We start from the raw sequence: 14,946 nt of genomic DNA, 5'->3' as shown, positions 1-14,946 counted from the left end.
AAGGCAAAGGAATACATGATGAGCAGTAAGAACCTGGGAATAACCAAGCATCAGAGGGACCTTGGTGTGCATGTCCAACAATCCCTTAGGGTACTAGGACAGGCATATAAAGCAGTTAAGAAGGCATATGGGATACTTTCCCCTTTAAGAGCAGGGAGCTTATGCTGGAGCTGTATACAAAGGTGGAATTCATATTATAGGAGTGATGTGAATGCATTGGACAGCGTGCAGAGGTAATTTACAAGGATGTTGCCTGGGCTCGAGAATTTTAGTTCTGATGAGAGACTGGATAGACTGGCGTTTTCACCAGAAAGGACACTAAGGTGGGAAGGGTGAACAGGATTGAGCTGTACAAAATTATGAGAGGCGTAGATTAACCAGACAGGAGTAACATTTCCCCTTGATACAGGGATCAATGACGAGGGACACAAATCCAAGCTAAGGTGCAGGACAAGATGGCTGAAGAAAAAAAACTTTGAAAGGGTTCAGAAAGGTTTACAAGGATGTTACCAGGGTTGGAGGGTTTGTGTTATCGGGAGAGGCTGAATAGGCTGGGGCTATTTTCCTTGAAGCATCGGAGGCTGAGGGGCAACCTTGAAGAATTTTAAAAAGAATCATGAGCATGGATAGGGTGAAGAGCAAGGTTTTCTCCCTCAGGAAGGGGATTCCAGAATTAAAGGGTATAAGGTTTAAAGTGAAAGGGGAATGATTTAAAAAGGACCTAAGAAGCAAATATTTTACACAGATGGTGGTGCACATATCGCATTAAACTGCCAGAGGAAGTGGAGGAGGCTGGTACAATTACAACATTTAAAAGACATCTGGATGGGTATATGAATAGGAAAGGTTTAGAGGGCTAGGGGCCAAATGCTGGCAAATGCGACTTGAGTAATTTAGGATATCTGGTCAGCAATAATGAGTTGGAAGAAAGGTCTGTTTCCATGCTGTACATCTCTATGACTCTAAGACAGTGGTTGGAATCTAGAACCCATGGTCTGCAAGATTAATAGAGTTTGTAGCCTCTTAACACTTGTGTATTCAAGTGTGTTCTTGTGATACCAAAGCATACAGGGTTATAGGCCAAGGACTAGAAAATAGTATGAGAACAATTAGGTGCTCATTTTCGACCAACACCAACAGTGTGCCATATGGCCTTTTCCTGTGCAGTAGACCTCAACGACTATCATCTCTAAACAGTTGTTAATGTACAAAACCATGACATTTTAACTTTACAAATATTCAAGAATGTTTGTAGTCATTAATCAACATGAAATAGTCCATAAATATATGCTAAAACATAAACGTGACTTTTGTGTAAAACCTTAAACCAGTCTGGAGAACAATGAATACAATCTTGAACAAACATTTGCTTACCAAAGTATTCTGTAATTTCTTTTCCAGTACATAACATACTTACCTCTCTCACAGTACGGTTGGCCTTCCTCCATGTAAAAGGCTTTGTTGCGGATGGGGGTTTTACATGCAGTACAGTTAAAGCACTTAACATGCCATGTCTGCTTCAAGGCATGCATAATTTCCTATACAGAAAATGCAATTTCAATAAAACAGAATTCACATCTCTACAATATGAAAAACAATTTATTTTACTTTATTTCAGCTGATCTACTCATTAAGTTAATTTCAAGTAATGTACTGAATATATTTGTTTAGACATGGCTGCAACAAGTAATCCAGGTGTGTAACCCAAAATCCATTACCAATGCGTCTCTTGCAGAATTTTGGAATGTTTTGTGGTAAGCCAAGTGCAAGAATTGCCTTTTTGTTACTCATTCTTGAGTATTACAATCAGATCGTTATGGGAATTCAGATCATATTCTGATTGATAGTTACTCTTTGACATCTTCCTCCTGCAAAGGTGAAGGCTGATGAATGAAGCATTCTCTCTCAATGTAGACATTAAGTACCCCTGAGATAGATTAAGCATGCACAGCACAAAACCACAACTTCTCACTCCCTACACACATGTCCAATGACATTTTTTCCACAGAACACATTTTTGCTTCCAGCTTTCTAATAAAATTTGGTCAAGATTCCTTGATCAGTTTTCCACATAGGGCTTTTTAAAACCATACAGAAGATACTCCAATTAGTAAACGATCAAGGATCAATGTCTCAGATGTGAGGGAATTCACCTGGTTTGAAAGACCTTCAATTGCAACATTTACAGTATTAGCAAGACAACACTTACTGCAGGAGATAAAAATCAATGGCAGTTCAAATCTATAATTCAACATTAATTACAGCATTCATTGTTATTCTTTTAAGAATGATAATTACCAGGCAAGTGTGCATGTACATTCTACATTGTGTGTATTCAAAATTCTAACAAGAAAATGAACATACATGGTAATAGATAGCTCAACCATGAATCAATCTGTTTTCACAAATGCAATGAAGTGCTCCTGGTGTATATTTTAAAAGGCTCTGTTTTGATTTATGAGTTGGCTTTCTTTATACAAACCAGTTCTGCATTTAAAATTACAAATATACAATATTACTTACACCTACAATCTTCTGTTTGCATTTGGCACAATTGGGGGCATGCTTATTTTCATAACATTTTCCACAGAAAACAGAACCCTTTTCCTCAAAGAATCCTCCCTCAGTCAAGGTCATTTTGCACTGATTGCAAGTGAACTCTTCAGGATGCCAAGAACGGCCCAAAGCTACAAGATAACGACCTCTAAATAAAGAGAAAGAAAAGCCAAACATCAGACTAAGTTCCAACTGATAAAATATAATGACAATAATATTCCTACATTATTGTGAAAATATACTGACAAAAGATTTTCTTTGTTTCAGTCATTAAACAGCTTTGTTCATATACCTCTATCATTAAGTCATTTGCATAAATTTGCATAGATGTACTACGAAAAATAATTTTGTAAGTCATACATTTGTCTCTTAGTTTTTTTGAATTAACACAGATAAGTACATTTTAGCATCACAGTTACAGCCACTTTCATAAGACGAAATCCCAAGACAAAACAAGTCTTTCCTCCTCTAATAATTTTAAAATCTAACATGTTATCATTCATTTGGACAACTTTAAAATGTCAAATAGATGAGAAATATTGATGTGAAGAGCATGTTCCGCCCTCTCAGTTGGTGATTTTGGAGATGGAAGCTAACCCTCGATCCCAAACCTATTTAAAGAAAGGGATACTTCACCATTTAAAATGAGATGTTTAGAAATTTAGATAGCAGATTGCACTTGTATAGTTCGTTTAATGCAAAAGGATTCCCAAGATGCTTCACACAGTCACGACTGGACAAAAATGGATAAGATTATAAAATGTAGGAGCCACTTAGCCCATTCAATGAGATCATAGCTAATCTGATAATCCTCATGTTCACTTTGTTGTTGTTTCCTCACAACTCTTGGTCCTCTTAGTGTTAAAACGTCCACCTTCATCCTTGAACATATTTAATGCCCAACCTTTACTACCCTCTGCAGTAAAGAGTTCCGCAGATTTACTAATGTACAATGATTTACAGAGAAAAAAATCTCTCATCTCTATCTAAATCTCATCTCTACCTATTTGTGTCCTTGAGTCTGTTCCCAAATATTTGTGTTTGCTGCATGCTAGGCAATAGTACATTTACTTCCATTATCCAAGTCATTAATATTATTTGTAAATAACTGAGGTTCCAGCATGATCCTTGTGATACTCCATTAGTTACAGGATACCCTTCTGAAAAAAAATGTCTGCCTTCTCCCAGCACTGTCTTATATTAGCTAGCCAGTTGTCTATCCTGTTAATATACTACCACCAATATCATAGGCTTTCATTAAATAGTCTTAGGTGTGGTACCATACCAAATGTCTTTTGGAGATCCAAATATATTACAGTGACTGGTTCTCCTCTATCTATCCTGTTCATTTCCTCAAAGAGCTACAATAAATTTGTCAGACACAATTTGGTCTGCCATTACATCTTTTATGATAGACTCTCGCATATTCCCAACGATAAATGTGAAGCTAACTGGCCTCTACTACCTTAGATGTTTTTTGACTCCCTCTCTTTGAATAATTGTCACATTGACAGTTTTCTAATCCTCAAACTTTTTCAGAACCTAAGGATTTTTGAAAGACTACTATTAGTACAACTGTTATCTCCTACCTAATGCTTTCAAAATCCTTGGGTGCAACGCATCTGGTCCAAGAGACCTATCAGCCTGAAGGCCCATTAGTTTTTCAGAGTACATTTTCTCTAGTGTTAAATTAAGCACCCTCTGACCCTTGACTATTTAGTATTTTGGAATGCTATCAATGTCCTCAACTGTGAAGCCAGATACAAAACACTTATTCCTGGTTCCCTATTATTCCATGGCTTTATTTTAGTGTCATAAAGGTTTCCAGCACAAAGGCTCCTCAGTCATTGAGTCTGTACCAGTCAAAAACAACCTTGTGTGCCTTGGAATCGTAAGTGTACATCTAATTACTACTTAAATGTTGTGACGGTTTCTGTCTCTACCATCCTTACAGGCAATGAGTTCCAGATTCCCACCATGCTCTGGATGAAAACATTGCCCCTAACATCCTGTCTAAACCTCCTGCCCCTTACCATAAATCTACAAGAAACCACCGCCCCCCCAACCCCCCCGCCACCCCAGTATCCCTCCACCAAGGCAAAAAGCTTCATCTCATCTATCCTATCTATGTTCATCATAATTTTATGTATCTCAATTAAATTGCCCCCTAGTCTATCCAATGTCTCTCAAGTGAAACTCTCCAGCCCAGGCAACATCTTGGTAAATCTCCTTTGCTCCCCTCCCCAGTGCTGTCATATCCCTCCTATAACATGTGGATTCCAGAAATGCACACAATGCTCTAGCTGTAGCTTAACCAATGTTTTATACAGTTCGAACATTACCTTCCTGCTCTTAAAATCTGTGCCTTGGCTAACAAATGCAAGTATCTCACATGCCTTTTTAACCACTTTATCTACCTATCCTGCTACCTTAAAGGGATCAATGTACATGCACACTAAGATCACTAATCCTTGATGCTTCCCAGTGTCCTACTGCTCATCATGTGTTCTTTTGCCTCGTCTGTCCTGCCCCAAGTGTATCACCTCACAGTTATCTGGACTGAATTCCAAGTACCATTGATCGGCTCTCCTTTAATCTAAGGATATCCTCCTCACTACTTACCACCTTATATATTTTTGTATCATCTGCAAACTTACTGATCAACCCTCCTGCATTTAAGTCTAAAATCACTTGTATACATCACAAACAGCAAGGGCCTCAACACAGATCCCTGCAGGACCCCACTAGACATGGATTTCCAGTCACAAAACACCTCTCAACCATCACCCGCTTCCTCCCAATTCTGGATCCAATTAAATCAAATTGCATTGGATCCCATGCACTCTTACTTTAGCTATCAATCTCCCACAAGGAGCCTATGTTCACTTTGGCCTCTCTTTTCTTTTATATATTATGTATATATATATTCTTGAGAGACGGGTGGATCTTGAGAGGAAAGTAGACAGGCAGAAAGATTAAGTGGAAGTCACAGGTACCAATGGGAAGAAAACAAAAAAGAAGTGATGCAGCGGGTTATCAGTGAGCAATGTGTTGGGGGATGCACAAATCACAAGTCAAAGAGATCAAAAACTGATAGGTGGGACTTAGAATTTAAGGGAGCAATAAAGTCACGAATGAGAATTTCACATTTGCAAAAAATCTCAGCTGTGCAGGGATGTTGACACTGAAACTTGATGCAGGATAGGAGTCAAACATGAGTGTTTAGATAAAAATATGTGTTTTGAGAACGTTGAAGAATCAGGAGAACATTCAAATAACCACATCATCACAAACAAACAGATGAGGGTTTCATCTGAAGACGTGGAATGTCACAGGGATAGAAATAGATCTAGTAGGATGTCAAGACTGCAAGCAGTTTAGCTCCACTTGAGACATTGATGACTCTGCTGGTGGGAAGTAGAAGCAAAGATGCAGAGTTTGTGGCAGGAACTGAATATTCTGATTTTAATATTTCCAGTGTTTAGAGAAAATTTAGCCAAGACCGTTGCCGGAATACTAATAGGAACAGGTTAAGGAGTTTGAACAGCCGTAGACATTAGAATGTTAAGAAACTTCAGCAGCCTCATGGAGGGCATTTGAATAACACAGTTGTTAATCGAAGCAGAGCCTACTTCATTCTAGCATGGCCACATTGTATGTCGATTTGAAAACTGCAGAGTTTGATTTCTTATAGCATTATCGACCTATCTTAGTTTTCTGCTTTTATTTTGGAAAACAAGCATTTCAATACATTGATTTGGTGTTTTTTTTCAGCTAATTGTCACCAGTTATTTTTTATTCTCCTCAACCAAATTTCAAATCACTTGGCTGTGATCTTGTTTTATTTATTGAGTTTCTCCCATAGCAACTAAAGCTTGAAACTCAAACTTTATCAGAGTTGAAGAATGATATTATAATCATTTAATTAAATTATTATAAAGGTCTGTAGACCAAATTGGTGAGATGATTATGCTGTTATGATACAAATTCACTGTAACTACATTTATAAAGGAATGAATGTTATAAACTGAAGTGCTATTTTGTAATCACTGATCAATACAAATTTTAAGAGTTTTAAAACTTGAATGAATTTATTAAAAAGAATAAAACTATTGAACATGTCAAACAATTATTTCATACATATTTAATAAGTCCAATCAAACTGCAGCAGTGGAACTAAAACTTTCCTGTATGCACTGCGACTATTTTTAAAGCTGCAGTTCTGCACAGCTGTTCTACTTTGCAAGGTTAAGTTCCTTTAACATTTTTTTTTCATTCTATATTGAGCATATCCCAAAAAAGCTCAGGAAATCTTGGCTCAAGTACTCATCATGCCTGTCTGCCATTCTTACCCCTTGGTTTGTTCCTATGATTTATCTCATGTCAGAGTTGTGGAGGTTAATGATAACATTAAAAAAAACACGCATTGACCTCAATGCTTTAAAACTACAGAAGAAACTATGTTCATAACGACAACATTGGTTAACAAACACATTAAAACCATAACACGGCAACTAATAGTGCATTATTTTAAGATTCTAAAAATCTTGTGTGTATAACTGTTTTTTGAAAAGGAAATATGATCCCTGTGAAATCATAGTCACATGTTTTATACAAACAATAAAATAGAATGCTATGTTTATAACAGTAAGTATAACTTTTACGTAATGGAATATGACAGCAAGCCACATGAGGAAAATCAAACAGATGACCAAAAGCGTGGTCATGAAGGTATGCATTAATGGATGCTTTAAATGTGGAAAGTGAGGGTTGGGACGTTAAGAGGTTTAGGTCAGAAAGTTCCAGAGTTTAGGATCCAGGCAGCTGCAGGCATAGCTGCCAGTGATGGTGCATTTAAAATTTAAAAATAAAAAGGAGGTCTGAATATGATTTATAAGATATTTCTGGGATTACAGGTATGAAGGTGTTCAAAGAGCTCAAGCAGGGGTTGGACACAGGAATGAAAATTCCAAATTCAGATCATTGCTTAACCATTTGTTTGAAGAACATTTTATCCATTTAGATTACTTTGATGTAAAGAATCAGTGGAGATTTACCATATCACAAAGAATTATTTTTATGCAGTGATTATGGAGTCAATAGAGTACCCTTTTTATTGCATTGCTTAAATCATTTCCTCATTTAATTCATGCATATATCAATCAACAGAGCTGGCATTTTCCTTTCATGGAGTGTCTAAAACATGTCAATTTAAAAAATATTATTTTAACAAAAAATTAAAACACTTAACTAAACTGGAAACACTATTTCAATTTTGAAAGGAGGTAGGAAACTTTTGTGGAAAATAAATGGACACGCTTCAGAGAGAGAGAGTAAGTTTTTTTCCCCCACTTGAAGATCACAAACTCAAAATGCAAACAACACAGTTAAATGTTAGAAAGAAGCATTGCTTTTGTGGTATTATTCCCATATTTGCTGCGACACCATAATCCACCAACATTTCCTTACATCACAACTTTCCTCCCAACATTCAGCTGCAGCCTCACAAAATTTCCCATCCCCCGTGAGGTAGCAGAGGTCAAGTTATCTGTAAAACTTTTCCTATACCTATATTCTAATTTAAGCAATGCCATTTGAACGATAAAACAAACTTCCTCTCTATTTTGTGGCCAAACAAGCGAGTCTGAGCATTGGCCCGATGAATCCATCATCCTAATTACAAAACCACAACCCAAATGTTTACCAGCACATGTTTCTCATCTAATTCAAGTAAAATAAGAATATAATCTTATATCTGAGCTGCATACTGTGCATTTTGAAAAAGCAAGCAGAATCCCTTTGTCTTCTATTATTGGGAGTGATGGAAGAAAATATTTTCTCTCCTTTTGATTTTGGCATGAAAAGGAGAATAGGAAAAGGTGATAAAGGCAAAAAGAAATAGACAGGAAAAGAGAAACAGAGATGAAGCCCCCATGAAAAGTGAAGGAGTAGAAAACGGGCAAAGCTGAAATGAAAAATGGAATGGATAAAAACTAAGAGAAGGATATAAGAGAAATACAAGAATAGCAACAAAAAAATCTTGTTTATTGACCTGCTGTTGCAAACTCACTAGGTTAGCTAGCAAAGTATGATAACTGACTAGTCAAGATTGACAATTGTGAACATAAAGTTTCTATTTGTTATGATATTTTACATGAGTCAATTCTATGTACCATGCATAAAGAATAACTCTCATGCATTCTTTACTCACTTGATAACCTTGTTACAGTGGGCACACACTGGAGTTCTGTTAGTCCCATCAGGTGTTTGCTGTGCTGCCTGGACAATAGAGTTTCGATTTTGCTGAGGAGTTGGCTGAGCAGGTTGAGTGAATTTAGTCATTACGGTGGTAGTTTTGTCTGGTGCATACTTCTCTGCAAAGGAAGTGTCAACCACCCAAGGTGGTCTGCAACTCGGAACAGAAGAACGGGTGGGTGCTCTTGGCATATCCTTCTCTGGAAAAAGAAAGTATTAACTTCATGGATTGATGTTATTTTACCTGTATTTTTCATCTGGACCTTTTTAAAAGGATTGCCTTCTACCTAAGTGTATGTTATGTTCAAATATAGGTGTTCATTGCCATTGCAAATTGTATCTAAGTACAATTACTTAATCGGTGTAATATATCTCAAAAATATGAAATTTTCATTCATCTATTTCTGAGATGGACGATAAAGAAAGTTGCAATCTTGTCATCAGGGCAGCACCAAGAGCACTAAACCTTCAATCCTATACATCATACAAGAGGTCTCCCTTTTCACAGTGACCAAAGTCCATAATTTCTTTGATTCACAGTAATTAAAGATCTTGAAAGTTTTAAATAAGGTTAATCTGCCTCCTTCACTAAAGTCAAGCACAGACTTGACGTCAAGGCTGCTCAGCTACTGGATCCTTACTCTTGCCAATAAGATCTTTGGAGAAATCTTCAGGATGGCATCATAGATAAGATTAAAGTAATGAAACAAAAACATAGCACCAGCATTTCTCATGTTCGAGATAAGGAGACACAGTAAAAGCCCTGATATTTGCAAACATTGCATCTTTATTTTTTATAAAAATAAGACATGTCAAACCCAATTTGAAGACTGTATCCTCAATTGTATCATTAGAGACTCTGATTTCTGTAGGAAGGAATTAATTGACTTAACCAATTTCACAAACATTGGTGGTAGAGAGATCAGGCTTGTATATCTTTGTCCCTGAACCATTGAGCTGTAACAAAGCGAAGGAAAGCAGTCTGGGGAAGTGGACATTCTCTGGTCAGCTACAGCCCAGTAATAACAAGAAAAACTTGCATCTACACAGTATCTTTCGCAAAGTCAATGTTCCAGAAAAGCTTTACAGCCAATAGAGGCACTTTGGAAGAGTAGTTTGAATTGCAGTCACCATTGCAATCAATGAAATGCAGCTGACAAATTGTGCATATCAAGCTGTCATAGACAGCAATGTTATCTTTGGCAAAGTATTTTTGTGATATTGATTGAGGAATAAAGATTACTCGAAACACTGGGAATAAATTTACTTCAAAATAGTGCTATTGGACGGAATTATGTCCCCCTTATAAAGCAAGCAGGGCTTTGATTTAACATCTTTCCAGAAAGATGACACCTCCCTGAGCTAGTGTAGTCTCAGTACTGCACCGAAATAGCTCAACTGTCTTTGCAGTGGGGCTTGAATCTATAGACTTAGATGTTACAGGAAGACAGCAACTAAACAAGCACACCAAAACGTGTCAGAGTATCAACCTAAAGTAGCCTTAATTTTCTCACTTTACAAAAGCTGCAAAGGAACAGTTAGCAATCAAATGTAAGTGGCTCCCTGACCAGGTATTAATTAATGGGACAGGAAATTGACAGTTTTAACAGTGTGCTTCTGGAATTCTAAGGAGGCTACCTGGAAAAGCGTAGATGAGTGAGTGGCTTAGTAGGGAGTGTTGCTAAACATTGCCAACATGTGAAGTACTAAGGTATAATTATATAACATGTTAATAAACTGTCAGTAAATGAACAAATGTTTCCATCAAATAAATGAAGCACCTGGTAAAAAAAATCTTAAAATTTAGTCCAATTATCATAAAATGGTTTCTTTTTCCCCAAATAAATCATTGTTTTTTAATACAAACTGCAATAGCTGCCCAACCTGGGATATAAATCAATCATTCAGAGATAGTAGGAATTGCAGCTGCTGGAGAATCTGACATTACAAGGTGTAGAGCTGGATGAGCACAGCAGGCCAAGCAGCATCAGAGGAGCAGGAAGGCTGAGGTTGCGGGCCGACACCCTTCTTCAGAAGGGTCAGCTTTCCTGCTCCTCTGATGCTGCTTGGCTTGCTGTGTTTATCCAGCTTTACACCTTATAATCTCATATAACTCATTCAACTGAGTGAAAGATGACTTGTGAGAATAAACAGCTAGTTATCACTAGCTTCAACTTTAAACAAAGTTTCTGAATTTTGCATAAGGTTGGACTTTAAGATCAGATAAAACCAGTTGAACTGTTTCCACATCCATCAGTCAGGTCTGGATCACTTCTTGATCTGACAGCAGTCAACAGTCAACAACGTGTATGTGTCTGGAGACACTCATAGACCAGATCAGATCAGGGCAGCACACTTCCCTCCCTAAAAAGGGCATTAGTAAACCAGCTGGGTTGTTACAATAATTGTCACCGATGGCCCAGTTTTTTTTTCCTGCCACAATGACATTTGAGCCCATGACCTGAAACACTTGAATAAATCACTTCCAGTGACATTACCAATAAACCACCACATCCCCTTCTGTGTAAGTAAATGTTTCATTGATATGGCCAATTATATATTTCAGCTAATAAAATGTGAGGCTGGATGAACACAGCAGGCCCAGCAGCATCTCAGGAGCATAAAAGCTGACGTTTCGGGCCTAGAACCTTCACTTGTTGGGCCTGCTGTGTTCATCCAGCCTCACATTTTATTATCTTGGATTCTCCAGCATCTGCAGTTCCCATTATCACTGATATATATTTCAGCTGTTAGTTTTACAAATAAAAAGATCGATCAATCTTGTTTCTTAAACCAATACATCTTTTTAAATTATAAAATAAAACTTGAACAAAGTTGCAAAGATAATTAACAAACAATTTGAAATATGGAAATATGAATATTTATTCTTCCAAATAGTTTCACAGTTTTATGTATTCATACAGATCAACTAAATGATTTTAAATAATCTTTCCTTGCTAAGGTTAACCTTAGGAATTTAAATCAACCAGATACTTGTTACTTATCAGAGGAAAAGGAGAAGATATCAAACGTTCCAAAAGGCTTTCAGTCTGGTGACCTTCCAAACACAGAAACACAAACACATACATTGTTACTAGAATCTTCTCAGAAACAGTATATTCAGGAATTGTTAACAGAGGCCAGTATCCTGTCACCAAGTGAACCTTTATTTATATGTGGAAAGACCTTGATACTGATCCAGCTTTCACACAGCAGGCTCTAAGTGAGCAGATCCTCTGACACTCCTGTTTATATCTGTCAACCAGGGCTTCCTGATTGGACCAGATTAATAACTCCAATCAAAACCCACATTCTATGGGTCTATCTGGCTGATGTCATTACAATCACTACAGCAAATGCTCCAGAAGCTTCCACATTGGCTACTTGAAGAATTTTTCAAAATGGGGTAAAGGCTGAGCTCATGTCATACACCCCTGCAAGCTAACACAACTAAATACCAACATCAAAAAGCCAAATTTGCTCAATCCTTCAGGGTCAGAACTCAAATGTATTAATAATACAAATGTCTGCAGCAATTTAAAATTATTAGGTGATTATATTTTCAAAATTTCCTTTGATTTTGTATCCCATTAACTCCTAAATATTATTTATACGCAAAGTTTGATTTATACCCACCAAAATTTTATTTAATGCAATGTGAACCCCTTCACTTTTAGCAACCTTTACTTAGCTAATGCAGATTTAATTAATTATTTTTTGTTAATTCACATACAATTTATTAATATATTAAATTTATATAATTATTTTTGTGATGCTCCATGAATGAGAATGATATGTGCGCATTGTGACAATGAAGTAGTGTGATGTGACAGAGTGCATCTTTCCAATCTTATTTGAAATAAAATGAAGACAAATTCACATAGTAAACATGATTTTACACTCAAATAATATCGTACTGTCTAAAACTAAACCACTACCAGTAAACGTATTGAGAATTAGAAAACAGTGGCATAGGCAAATCGGGTTTTTGACAGCAAGACTGCCATGTGCAAGAAATGTCTCAGCAGGTCTTAATCACACTTTAGATGAAAACACAAATGCTAGAAGGGGATAGTATGCCTGCCATTAAGTAAGGTGGGAGAACCAAATAGTGTACTTGGGATAATCACAAAGACATTGGTCCTATCCAATGAGTAAAGTGTCCATGATACTACTCAAGGTAATGAGGAAGGCTACAGAGATGGCAGTCACAATGCAGGCCAAGACACCATGAAAAGCTATTGAAAGGAAGGAGGGGATCAGAGTAAAAATACCACTTAAGCATTCAATAATCAGAGAATAATTAGCACTTGCTGCAACCATATTTGGAAATTCCAAAGATTGTCAGAAAGACATGCCTCAATGTTTTTAGAATGATAAATGCTTGGGTGTTGGGCCAGTAGAATCAAAGTGTTATGCATAATGATTGAGTCAATGGCACAGAAGAAAAGAGAAGGGTTCTCTTGAGGGTGGACAAGTGGTCGATGCTATATTAAAATATACTGCAAGGGTAATAATGAAGAGTAATATTTTCTTACTTCAAACACACAGAGCGGCATTTAAGAACAAACAGATGCGGCCAGCAAGCAATAGAAATGTATGGGAAAGAGGAGTCCAAATTCATGGCACAATTTTTATAACGTCTAAAAGCAGATTTCAGGTCACAGTCAGCAAATTAGAATTTAAATTTAGAATCAAGTGAAAGGAATGCTAAAATAACCAAACAATAGCAGAAGTGACAAATAAAAAGAAAACATGTTAAGTTAAAAAGGTGCAAGTAAAATGACATCAGAGGAAAGGAACAGGATCGAGTAGCCTGCGAAATAGATATTTTATACATTAAAGCACAGAGTATGAAAACCGAATAAATTAGTGCCTGAAAGAAATAAGTGGACGAGACATGGAGGCAAAATGGACACAATTGGAAGTAATATATTCAAAGTTGTAAATTCAATAGAAACGATGGAGTAAGGAAGATAGCATTAAGTTTAAAAATAAACTATTGCAACATTAATAAAAGACGCATGTGAAAGGAAACAAATGACAAATTTATAGCTAGAATTAAGGAGCAAGAAGGATTAAGGCTGTAAATGTTAAGTGCTTGCAGCCCTGCAAGAATCTTTACAGGGATCTTACATATTCACAATCCATATGAAATAATTTAAATAACCTGAACAAGTGCATGCTGTAAATCTGAAATAAAAACCTAAAGTAGTGAAAATACTCAATAGATATGGCAGCATCCACGGAGACAGAAGGAGTTAACATTTCAAGTTCATGTTTGCCAATAATTACAAATACAGATGGGACAGCAAGTCATACAAGGTAGCAGCATCACATCGCTAAGAGGAACAGATAGTACAGTTTTACCCGGTCACGGAACCTATAGGGTTTTAGTGCAGTCCCAATTGAGAGATTATTCATTTGAGGAATTACTTCATTTTGGAGTAAAATAAAAGCATGAGAAGGAAACAGTTAATATTTCAGATTAATGATCTTCCACAAACAATTACTGATTTGAAACCACCTGTCTGATGGCAACATGGAGGTAGGAAAAGCATCACCCTCACTCACTCCCCATCCAACAGAACATGGTCACTCAACAAGTTTGGGACTCCACTGCCTGTACTTCCTGCGGTCTCAGGGCAAGACCAGGCATTACCTCACAAATACCTAATTGGTTTGTGGTTTAAATGGTCCTTCGGAAAAGGGGCAACACAGATCTCTTGCTAACAAACAGCAACAACAATTCTGAGGAAGGGTCACTAGACCCGAAGCATCAACTGTTTTCTCCTTCACAGATGCTGCCAGACCTGCTGAGCTTTTCCAGTACACTTTGGTTTTGTTCCTGATTTATAGCAACTGTAGCTAATTTGGTTTTTATTCATAGATCTCTTGCTGTCTCCAAATGACAAGATTCCACCTTGAGAAATTCTGTTTCTCTCCCTCACATGCTGCAAGACCAGCTGAATATTTATGTTTTTGTTATATTTCAGATTCTCAACATCCAGAGAATTTTGTTTTTGTAAGGATACATCCAAGTATTTTTTTAAAAGTGGTAGAAAGCAAAGGATGTGGAATCCTACAAGTATTGAGGAGTCTATGTTCACTTTTCATTAAAGTGAAGTGTATCGG

The 14,946-nt window shown here is 36.9% G+C and overlaps 1 protein-coding gene across 3 annotated transcripts in view; it reads right to left on the bottom strand.

Moving 5' to 3' along the window:
- Positions 1 to 14,946, bottom strand: part of pdlim7 (PDZ and LIM domain 7) — a 127,061-nt gene that overhangs the window by 9,615 nt on the left and 102,500 nt on the right. For all 3 annotated transcript variants that reach the window (XM_048543136.1, XM_059650721.1, XM_048543137.1), the window contains 3 exons: positions 8,768 to 9,011; positions 2,524 to 2,704; positions 1,418 to 1,538 (listed from right to left, as the gene is read on the bottom strand). In XM_048543136.1, the coding sequence (XP_048399093.1) occupies positions 1,418 to 1,538; positions 2,524 to 2,704; positions 8,768 to 9,011 (546 nt within the window). The remainder of the gene's footprint in view (positions 1 to 1,417; positions 1,539 to 2,523; positions 2,705 to 8,767; positions 9,012 to 14,946) is intronic.

Source organism: Stegostoma tigrinum, chromosome 13 (assembly GCF_030684315.1).
Source record: "Stegostoma tigrinum isolate sSteTig4 chromosome 13, sSteTig4.hap1, whole genome shotgun sequence".
NCBI classification, from domain to species: Eukaryota; Metazoa; Chordata; class Chondrichthyes; order Orectolobiformes; family Stegostomatidae; genus Stegostoma; species Stegostoma tigrinum.
Note: the sequence above shows the minus strand (reverse complement) of the source record. Positions and strands in the feature narration are given on the sequence as shown.